The sequence below is a fragment of the Polypterus senegalus genome, chromosome 1, assembly GCF_016835505.1.
Source record: "Polypterus senegalus isolate Bchr_013 chromosome 1, ASM1683550v1, whole genome shotgun sequence".
In the NCBI taxonomy this organism is placed as follows: Eukaryota; Metazoa; Chordata; class Cladistia; order Polypteriformes; family Polypteridae; genus Polypterus; species Polypterus senegalus.
Window position 1 is genome coordinate 124,406,166 of NC_053154.1, and position 12,126 is coordinate 124,418,291.

Consider the following 12,126-nt stretch of genomic DNA (forward strand, 5'->3'; position numbering starts at 1 on the left):
TGCGCTGCACCCAGGACCGATCCCGCAGCCACAATCAGCAGATCTTACCACTGCACTACAGAAGCTGTCATATTGTTCTTGCACCTTTTGTGAAAGTGTTTATTTGATATTTAGACTTTAGCCTTCACAAATTATTTTAACAATGTGTTTACATTGATTGTTGTAGACACAGAACACATGTGAAATGTATGTGTTCCAAATAATTATCTATTATTTTCCCTCTAAAACTCTACCACTTCACTACAAGATAATCAAAGCTTGAATTGGGGGAACTTCTTAACCACTCTGCGATGGGGGGGATGGTATAGCTGTGTGCTTGTGCTTATCGACACATTTACAAGACAAAAGACACTGATGGAGAGGTGCAAAGGGATTTAAGGTGGGCCGGATTTACAAGTTTTTTCATAAGCTTTGGTAATTCTAGTGTTAAAGGGAAGTACTTTAAGGTTTGGAGTGCTAAATCAGACACCTCCCCCAGGCCAGTGCTAATAGGAAAAAGAATGTCCTCTTCCCATGAGTCTTGGCCAGCTGCAGAGCGCCGTCCCCCGTAGTGGATAGGAAGGGGATTGCTGCAAACAATGTCAATCAGGTTTGAAATTGAACCAGAGTTGTCCAGCGAGGTGGGGGACGAATCCTCAAGTAAAGACCCGGGACAGATGGCAAACTTTTCCATGCTGTCATGCGCACCAACAGTATGCCCAGACTGGACACTCAATACAGACCCGGATGGAAACAAATAACAGTGGGAGGTGAGTGCAATGCTACTTTGGACACGGTAGCAATGGAGGCAAGTGCGATTCTGCATCAGACACGGAGGAAGTAGAGACTGCCATCCAGATGGAGTTTGCTTGCCTGCAACAAACCGATAACAACTTGGGTTTTGCATTCAGACAAGCCCACATCGCAAATGACTCTTACTATCTGGAGAGAGAGAACCAGAATTTTAAAACACATTTTTTACTTAAGGAAGGTTTTCTGTATCAGGTGATTTCTGATTTTATGAGCAATGAATGTATTGAGCAATTTGTAGTAACAAATGAGCACAAGGAAAAGGTTTTAAAAATTGGGGGTGGTCACCTTGGCGTGAAAAAGACGAGGGAACTCATTTCAGAACTCCTTTATTGGGATGTACAGCAATTTTGTAAGGCTTGTCCCGACTGTCAAATAGTTTCTGCTCACAGACCCGCCAGAAAACCCCTTGTACCAATGCCTATTTTAGACGTCCCCTTTGAGAGGGTGGGATTAGATATTGTTGGCCCACTTCCCAGGAGTAAAAGTGTCTTTCAGTATTGCTCGTGTAAATCAATTGTGCCACAAAATCCACATAAATTTCAGGCCGAATGGCAACGGCCGGCAGTGATAGAAGAGCGTATGTCCCCAATGAATTATAAAGTCAGAGTTCCCAGGCAAACCCGTACAAATTTTACATGTTAATCTTTTAAAGGAGTGGCACAAAGTCATGGTAACAGCTGCAGCAGTCCCCTAGACCAAGGTTGCTATTGGGAATGATTTAATTGACACTAAGAAAGCACATTGGCTATCACAGATCAAGGGGAACTTGGACATCTTTTCTGCAATGCCTGGCTAGATGACAATTGCAGAACACAAGATTGTCACTCCACCCAATGTTACTATACAGGTACCCCCGTATTGCCTACCAAAGGCAAGAAGGAAACTGATACATGAGGATGTCCGACAGATGCTCCAATCAGGCGTTATTTGGCCAAGCAAAAGTGAATGACAAACTCCAGTTGTACTCATCGCAAAGTTGGATGGTTTGATTCAGTTCTATATTGATTTTAGGTGTTTGAATAAGGTTTCCATATTTGATGCATACCCGATACCGCGTGTGAACAAACTGTTGGAAAAGCTTGGGCAGGCTTCATATATCTTCACCCTTGACCTCATGAAGGGTGTCACAAACTCGAGACAGAGTCATATAAAGGTTCCTGTAGGTCTTCTGCCATTGGTGCGAGCCCGGACGTGACATCACAGGGGCTGGAGCCGGCATGGTCTCCTTCCATTGGCTCGGTCCCGGAAGTGACATCAAGAGGACCATGTGGAATCTCCCGTGAATGGTCTGCAGGCAAGGGAGAAAAAGAGTCTGTGCACTCTGCCACATCCTTGTATGTCTCGGAACTGTCCTAACTCAAGCCCTTTAGCTACCTCCCATGCGCACATGTTTGACAAGGGTTATTGGCAGGTCCCCTTGGAGGAGTCTAGTTGCGTGAAAACTGCATTCACCACTCCGGACAGGTTGTTTGAATTTAATGACTGGGAATTTCATCACGTCCGCCTTTGGGCGGTGCTTGATAGTTTAAATTATCTGGGATATTCCATGGGGAAGGGCTTGCTCAAGCCTCAAATGGACAAGGTGGGGGAGGTGCTTGCATATCCCCATCCCAAAACACAGAAGCAGATTTGTGCATTCCTCAGACTTGCAGTGTATTACAGGCGGTTCATTCCCAATTTTGCACATCAGGTCCCCCCTCACTGACTTGACAAAGGACAGAAAGAATCGTAGTGTTGTATGGACTGACGCCTGAGAGAAAGCTTTCATGGACCTAAAAGCCATTTTATCATCATTCCCGATTCTGCGCAATCCAGACCTTTTGAAGGAATTTATTCTGCAAACAGATGTTAGTGCCTTCGCTTTAGGGGCGGTGCTCTCACAATGTTTTGAGGCCGAAGAACACGCCATTACGTTTCTCAGCAGAAAGCACCACAGTGGGGTGGACAAAGCTGAATGGGGGTTGTTAGGTTTCTAAACTCTTTTAGGACTCGCCCCAAAGCACGATTGCCCCATCAATTGAAGACTGCTTATCGGTTGCAGGGGCAATCACAGGCTCATAGCGCTACTGAAGCTGATCACATAAGGAACTCTGAGCCAATTTTGGTTGTGCTATAAGTGCCTGTCATTGATAGGTGATACAAGGAACATTATAAATGCAGGGAACAGTATTACTTGGCCACTAACCTGGCCATGACCCTGCCCGAATGCTGTGTCTGTGTATAGGGGAATGGTGTTGTTCCTGTTTCAACCTGAATAAAGCTGGTTTTGCTAATTTAGTGAGACTCAGTCGCATGTTTTGGGATGTCAGACAGGGACTCACATGTCAGTCATAAACTGTACATTGGTATGAAGGGACAAAACTGTCATCTTACTGTGTCTCAGTTATGATTTCATTCCTGACTGAGATACATTTTGAATGAAGTTTATACAGTATGTTAAGCAAATCTTTAGGTATTATTCTAACAGGCTATTAACAATTTCCTTGTTATAAAAGATATTATGAGTAATTTTTAACATAATCTAAAACAATAAAACATATTAACATAATTTGAGAATCTTATTATTTTTATGATAATTATTATTATAATGGATTGGCTTTAGAAACATTTTTGCACTGTAAATATTACTTCTAAAACAGATACTGGACGCTTGGATTAAATAAATAAAGTTACGGATCAATGGTTTAAAGACTTGGCCTAATAAGTTAGATTTTTCTTTTAACTTTGTGAAAGAAGAAACAATGATATTACATTTAGACCAGCACAATCTGTTAATGTCTAAGACTTTTTCTTTGGAAAAAAATGAACTTGAAAATTACCTGATAATTACTCTAATATCAAATTTGGTTTAACTAACATTACTGAGGATGTCTGTTTTGGATTGAACTCTGTACAAGCCTAAGTGGGTATGAGAATAATCTTTCAAAATAACGGAGAAAAAAAAAATTACATTTGTTATTATTACTTTGCTATTAGACTTTTTGTAATTTAAACCATTTCTTTTATTATTATAAACAGTATAATTTAATATTCTGTTATTCTTTCTTTGGATAAATAACATCAGCAAAACCAACAAACTTTTTATTGATTTTAGCAGCACCAAAGGGCCTCTATGTCCGGTCACTATTCAAGTAGTGGATTCAAAGGTGGTCCACTCTTACAAGTAATTGGGTGTCCACATTAATGACAGGTTGAACTGGACTAGGAATACAGAGGAATTATATAAGAAAGAGCAGAGCAGGCTCTTCTTCCGTAGGAGACTGCATCCCTTTCACATCTTCTACAACTCCGTGATGGCCTCTGCGATTTCAAATAAAGACGGTGTTTACCTTGCAAACACAAACACACGTTTTTTTCTTCCTTTCTCCTCCTCCTCTCCTCACCTGTCTACCACCACCTCACTGATCTCCTCCAGTCGTGTGTTACCTTCCTTCCAAGGCAGTGTGGTCCATTTTATGGAGGACCTGGGAGTACTTCCAGTTCCAGGGCTTCATCCATTGGAAGCACTTCCGGGTCATATGGAAGTCCCAAATAATATGGAGTGTATCTATCTGCAGCACCCTCTTATGGTACCCCCAGATCCCAGCAGGGCAATGTTACTGGACTATAATTCCTGGCAATCCCAGCTGGTGTCCAGATGAACACAGATATCCGGGGCTGCTGCCATCTTGCGTCGTCTGTCCATCCACTTAAGGCTTCCTGCTCAGGTAAGGATTCTTCTCCTCTCTTAGCAGGGATGTCCCTCCATCCCGCATGGTAGTTACAACTGATGTAACACAACGTAACACATATTAATCTGTTGTCAAACCTACTTACTCTAAGTAAGGGTTGCAGGGATAGAGCCCATTCCATAAGTATCAAGCACAAGGCAGGAACTGGACCGACACAGGACACTGCATCCATTTACATTCAGCCAAAACAGCATCAACAACTAATGCACACATCTTTAGGTATGTGAAACACTGAAGACTCCAAGGAAAATCCAAAGGGCATTAGAAATTTCAAAAAGTTCTATATAAAATAAAGATTACTTGTTATTCTGAATGTTATGAAACAACAGTACTCAAAGTACAAACAATAGTGAAATTATACTATCTCATTCTGTTTCTCTTCACCGAAATATTGAGCCATGACTATGACAACATCTGTATAGACCTCATGCTTTTTGATAACAAAGGCAGAGAAAGAGAAGAGATCGGTCCCTTGGGCCGTCAAAAAGTGAAATTTGAAATGAACAAATTAAAGGGCAATCTACCTATTTACAAACCTGCTTTGTCTAATTTGGGATTGATGGGGGATGGAGTGGGTTGCATCAGGCACTGTTTTGTCTTGGTACAGCTGTATATCACTCACTTTCCCATTTTTCATTCTTTATTGTGTAGACTTTATCAGAATGCTTTAAATTCCATTGACTTATCACTGTTTATAAGGTACTGTATTTATAACTTCTCCCCACTTTCCCTTCTACATCTATAACCCTGGGTAATTACACAAAGTAAAAGGACAAGCAGAAGTTAAGTTTCCACTTTAAATAATGTATTATGGATAATATTAATAAAATAACAACAATAAGCAAAGTACATGTGAAAATTGGTAACCATACAACCTGATAAATGCAAGATGTATTATTTCAGGTGGCACACAGTTGTAGTTCTTAAACATCTCTAGTTAAGTCATCATTTCTAGTCAGCTGTCTTCAGGACAGGCCACATGCCTGTCTCAATATGGCTGCCAAGTTGTGCTTTATGTTTGCATTCTTCTCTTCATGGCCATGGTGTAGTAGAGACAGGGAAGGGCAAACTGACCAAATTTATAGATTCTCTGACCAAATCCTTACACCAGTAGGGTGTCGTGGTACAGAATGGCATCTGATTCAAAATCAATCCCAAACAGCCATATATCAGATGATTAGGTGCACAAACTGTCTTTTCACACCTACCCACAAGAAGATTGTTTGAGCTGAAGCTTGCCAGCTACTGTAGGTCTATGGTCTTTATGTGGGGTTTGGCTTATTAAGAATGTCCTGCAGAGACTCCCCCTTGCCAAATAGGCACTTCCCCCAACCCTGCAATTAAATTAACATCCTGAGACAGTCCTAAAGACTCAGGGGGGTTGGTTAGACTTGAAAGCATTGTTCTCATCAAAGAAATAAAACATTTCTCCTGAAACACTAATATTAAATTTGCTTTGTATGACTTACAAATAAAGACATACAAAATATTTATCAACTTATATACAAAATTTCACTCCACAACAGGTACAAAAATGGACAATTAACACACAGTGATGCACATATCCATATCAATAAAATAACTCCAATTTAGAGATACCAACTACAATAACTTGCATGCATGTCTTCACATTTGAAATGTACAAGGAAACCTAGAAAATGGCCAAGAAAAATATGCGAAGTCCACCAACAGTGACTGAAATAAAATTGGAGTAAATTAAAACCACAAACCAACATTAAGGACATACACGAAAACTAGTGAGGCATATATACCATTGCAAAATAATGGCTGTAGGATTATGTCACTGACATCTCTCAGTTTACAGCCTTATGAAGCTGTGTGCCCATATTCAGAATTCAAACACAGAACTGTTCTAAAGATATGCTACAGAGGCCAACTGAGATTTCCCTAAAAAAGAAAACACTGGTATACAAACTGGATGAAGGATAAATTGCTGAATTATAATATCAGTATTTTTCAGGTTACTGTGGGCAAATTGATCTTTTGATATTTTCATATTTAATATAAACGACAACAAAACATCAGTAAAAAAATGTTGGAGACACTGGTGAAAGCTAGTTAAAGGAAATTTCAAACAAATTATATAAACCATTTCTTCAGACAGACAACTACCTAGTATAGAAATATAACTGAAGTACTGTACCACTGTGGGAACCTTATATCTCAGTATCATATTATTTTGGAAACTCTCAGTGAAAAGGAGTTTGATGAGGTTTAAAATTCTTTTTCTTATGCTTCTTAATTTAATTATATATATATGTTTATATATAGAACTGATTTTGCAAAAATGCTTGTATTTAGTGGTAGTAGGGAATTCTTCACTTGTATGGCATCCCCTGTGACATCATTTGTTCTTGTGCGGTAGATGGTCTTCATCTTGCCATTTTACTAGCAGAAATCATAGTTTGATATCTTCCATTTGATTTATTTGCTTATAGTTTCAGCAGCAAAAGAGAAATGGTGTCTTGCTCATCACACTAGAACTGATTTTAATTGTGTATAAGTTAAATTACTAAGTTACACTTGATATTTTCTTGCAATCAAAAAAAGAGATTGTAATAACATTCATATAAAATGGTACATGAAGTAAATCTGCTTACACTAATTATACTACCTGCATTTATTTGTTTTTCCACATTACTCTGCATTTTGTTTGCCCATTAGAGCTCTCTTTGTATTTCTTTCAGGTTTAAATATAATAATGTAGCACTTTGGTGCAAATATTGCAAACAGGACACCAAAGCTCGATGCCAAAATGGCAAAAACCTCCACAGCTACTGTGTGTTTTCCTGGAGAGCTGACGTAAGCAGGTATGAAAGTGATCCAGACAGCACAGAAGATCAACATGCTGAAAGTAATGAATTTAGCCTCATTGAACGTGTCTGGCAGATTTCTTGCAAAGAAAGCTAAGAGGAAACAACTGCATGCCAAAAATCCAATGTACCCCAACAAGGAGCTAAACCCAATCACAGATCCCACATCACACTCCAAAATAATTTTTGAATTAAAATATTTTGTGTTTTTAGCTGGAGTGGGAGGAGATGTGACTAACCATATTATGCATATTAAGGACTGAACAAAAGTAAAAAAAAAAACAGTTCCTCTCTGCTGGAAGACACCAAACCATTTCATCATATTATTACCAGGCAGTGTTGCTCTGAATGCCATTATTACGACGACAGTTTTGACCAGGATGCAAGAAATACACAAAACAAAGCTGATGCCGAACATCACATGCCTCAGCATGCAGGTTGTATGAGTAGGCTGTCCAATGAACGTCAGTGAGCAAAGGAAGCAGAGAGTCAGTGAAATCAGTAGAAGGAAGCTAAGCTCAGAATTGTTGGCCTTTACAACTGGAGTGCTCCTGTAGTGAATGAACACTGCCAGCACTGTGACTGACAAGCAAGTTCCAAGTACAGTCATTGCTGTTAAAGTAATTCCCATTGTATCTTCATAAGACAGAAACTCGAGTTCCTTCAAAACACATTGGTTCCTTCCATGATTCGACCAATAATCATTTAGACAGTTGATACATTCAATAGAATCTATAGAAAGAAGGCAAAAATACTGAAAGGCTGCAATGTTATGACAATACAGTATATTGTACATATTTTCTCTGGGTATATTGCATGTCAACATTCCAAACCAAGAGTTAGTAATAATTAAAAAATGACAGGTTATTGATGAAATTACTGCATGTTTTATTGGTTGTGCCTGGAGTAAGTGTTCATGTAAAACAGAAAGAAATATGAAAATTAAAACTTACTGATATGGTGGGCAGTGTTATCATCTCACTGTGTCTGAGTCATGGCTTGATTCCTGACTGAGATGCACTGTGAGTTTAGTTTGAATATTCTTCACAGAGTAAAGTCCAAAGACAGGTTGTTAGGTTAAATGACAATTCTAAAGTATTCATGTAAAGTTATGTGTGAAATCGATCCCTGTAATGGACTGGCATCACGTCTAAGGTCATTTTTTTAATATTATGTTAACTGTTTCCAAGACAGACTGTGCCTGTTTGGAGGACTTTTATCAGCTTAAGGAGCTGCATTTTTATTTTCATTTTTTAAAAGACAAAACAATATAGCTTTGTAATAGACAAATAGTTTACCTCAGTATGCTAAAAATACTGTAAGTTTTTACTATAAGATTCTTTGTAAAAGATCTAACTTTAACTAACTAATACGACAGTTCCTGTAATGTGAAATTTGCATAGAAATAAACTAACTGAGTATGGTTAAAATTACTGTCTTAATGCTCCCAGAAACTTGGATTCAAATGCTACACCTGGTCACTGTTTGTGGAGCCACCATAAAAAAAACCTCACACTGTTCCAGTATGGTACTGAGGTGTCACCTGCTGCACTCGGGTCCTAATCCAGGTGGGGGGTGCGGCAACATGCAATCAGCACATGCTTCCAACCTCTCTCTTTGGTAAAAAATAGCAAATTAATGTATAGTTACTAGATTAAAATAATATAGCTGTATGTTACATTTTATTTCCTGGTTGGCCTGGAGATGTATATATATAATTTAAATGTGCATATTTGGTTTGCCTTAGTATTTTGTAGATCTTTTTTGGAAAGTTGTATGTCCTGGTTCTAGGACGGAGAGGTTTGTACCTGATAATCCTGCTAACTAGAGGAGTGATGAGAAGGTTCTATCCATCCATCCATTTTCTAACCCGCTGAATCCAAATACAGGGTCACGGGGTCTGCGGAGCCAAACCCAGCCAACACAGGGCACAAGGCAGGAACCAATCCTGAGCAGGGTGCCAACCCACCGGAGGACACACACAAACACACCCACACACCAAGCACACACTAGGGCCAATTTAGAATCGCCAATCCACCTAACCTGCATGTCTTTGGATTGTGGGAGGAAACCGAGCGCCGGAGGAAACCCACGCAGACACGGGAGAACATGCAAACTCCACGGGGAGGACCGGAAGCGAACCCAGGCCTCCTTACTGCGAGGCAGCAGCGCTACCCACTGTGCCACCGTGCCGCTGAGAAGGTTCTATGACTTTCAAAATTAAACATAATTTGCCTGTTGGGTAATTGGTTGAAGAAATCAATTGTCTATTTGAACATTTCAATTGCCTTTTTCTAACAGTGTGTTCTCTCTGGGGTCAAATTGACCCAATACATAAATAGTGTTTTTATCCTGGGTTATATCATTTTTTTATGTAAGTTTTTTTTTTTTGGCAAACCAAAGAATCTTTATTTGTTCATATAAAACATATAGACTATAAAATGTTTAATTGGTTAGTGTAATAATAATGTTTTATGGTCATTTATGAATTTTATCTCATTTCTGATATGTGCATTTACTTTGAAACAACAGGAACAGTTAAGGTCTCAACCATTTTCAGTCTGCTTGGTTTTCATTTAGGTTAGAAGCTTAAAAAACAGCACATGAAAGCAACAAACAGTACGTTTTATATATTTTTCCCGTGTTCAGCACTGGAGATAATCATGAAGTCAAGGCAAATTCAACACAATGTGAGGGTTAAAGTATAGATTTTATATGTAGTTGCTTACCCAGTTCACTGCTAACCTCTCCATCAGCACAAGGGACACAGTCGAAACAACAGACTGGCTCCCATTTCCTGCTGGCCTTTCTTGTGCCTGGTTGACAGCTTTTACTGCAAACTGACTCTGGAGGCTGGAATCAATTAAGCAGTGTTTCTTTTACATAGCATCCTTAACAGCATGAACCATTATTAACAGTGCTACAAAGCAGGTAGGAAGGGCAATTACAGTATATATTCTGTTCCATGGATTGTATTGTTTTATAAAGTAGTGACTATGATCAGTTAAGTATAGATATTATTTTACTTTGTGTGATTTAAATTTAATGAAATGTTTCCATACATTTTATTTTTTAATATAAAATGGAAATGCTGAAATAGGAAAACAAGTACTGAACACTGACTGGAGGTCCCCACCACAGGAAACTGCTTCCTCTTTAATAAACTTACCATGGAAAATATTCTTGCCAAAGACATGTGGTTTGAATAAACTGTTATAAAGAATAACCTTCATGATGGATTATATTATACACCAGTTTTCTGGACATACACAACAGCTGCCCTGTCACAGAAAACCCTCCAATCAGCATACTGTATATTATTTTGTTTTTATATGTAATATAACAGCTTATTGACAACTGGATTTCATTTTCATGTATGTTTTGTTTAGTTACATAAATTGTAACAGGCAAAAATGAAGCAGTTAATTCCATTAACTAAAAGCAAAATAAATGATGGGAAACTTAGAAATAAATTGTAAGCAATACACACCATTGCTGCAAGCAGATATGTGCACACAACATTTAGAAAATTTGGAATGTGTCCTCTTTATAATACAAATAGCAAAATACCTGCGCTTCGCAGCGGAGAAGTAGTGTGTTAAAGAAGTAATGAAAAAGAAAAGGAAACATTTTAATAATAACATGCTTCACAACAAATAACATGATTGACAATGTAATTGTTTTTTCATTGTCATGAGTGTTGCTGGCATATATATATATATATATATATATATATATATATATATATATATATATATATATACACACACACACATATAAACATATATATATACATATACATCCACATATATATATGCATACATATGTATATGTGTGTGTGTATATATATATATACATATATATATATACAGTATATATACACACACACACACACATATATATATATAACTATATATGCATATACATATCTACATATATACTGTATATATAAGGGGTGGGACTCGATTAAAAAAAATCTAATTAATTAGAGTCTTTGTAATTAATTAATCTTGATTAATCGCATGTAATCGCGCAAGTAAATTTGCCCCAAAGCACAAAGGTTTTTTTTATTGTAAAAGGGTTTTAGTGGGCGACAGAATCAAATAATAGACATGGACATGAATATTGTAAACTCAAGCTCTTTTAATTTCTGAAAAAAATGCATTTAAACTGCATTTCAATTCAAAACAGAAACAAAAATATCATCCCTGGCTAAAATTGGGCAGACTTAAAAATAAAGTGGTATTCTAAGTACTTTAAGTACATGTTCAGAATGGTATTGTCTTTAAATAATAAGAAATATTTCAACATAAAGTGCAGTTTTTCTTCTTAAAAAAATAAGGCAGAAACATAAAAGGTAATTTGACCAGCTTCACCTTTAAACTCTGAGTAACCTTAGCCAAAATTATTTTGTACATTAGGCTAAAACAGTGTGATCATTGAACATTTTGTAAGTAGATGTAATTAGAATTAATAACGGTCACGGAAGTCCAATGATCCCCAGTAAGAGCCACAAAGTCCGATTTCTGTAATGCATCTAAATTTGCTTACTTTTCAGTGTCATAAAGCTGTTTAATTTTACTTGAAATAGTCTCTCGGCACGGTAGTTGGAAAGTTGGATCACCTGACGCTAATTGTAGCACATTTTCTAACCCCCTATCTTCCACCACTGTTAGTGGTCTACAGTCCAAAGCAATCCATTTTGCGAGAGAATTTGTAAGTTTGACCAATGTTGACTTACTAATTTTGGTCCTGAAGCCAGTCATTTC

The 12,126-nt window shown here is 37.9% G+C and overlaps 1 protein-coding gene across 1 annotated transcript; it reads right to left on the minus strand.

Annotated features, from left to right (window-relative positions):
- Positions 1-7,181: 7,181 nt before the first annotated feature.
- LOC120530087 (extracellular calcium-sensing receptor-like) lies at positions 7,182-7,988 on the minus strand. The gene has a single exon (XM_039754286.1). It carries the CDS (start codon positions 7,986-7,988, stop codon positions 7,182-7,184), a length of 807 nt encoding a protein of 268 aa, XP_039610220.1.
- Positions 7,989-12,126: the final 4,138 nt, after the last annotated feature.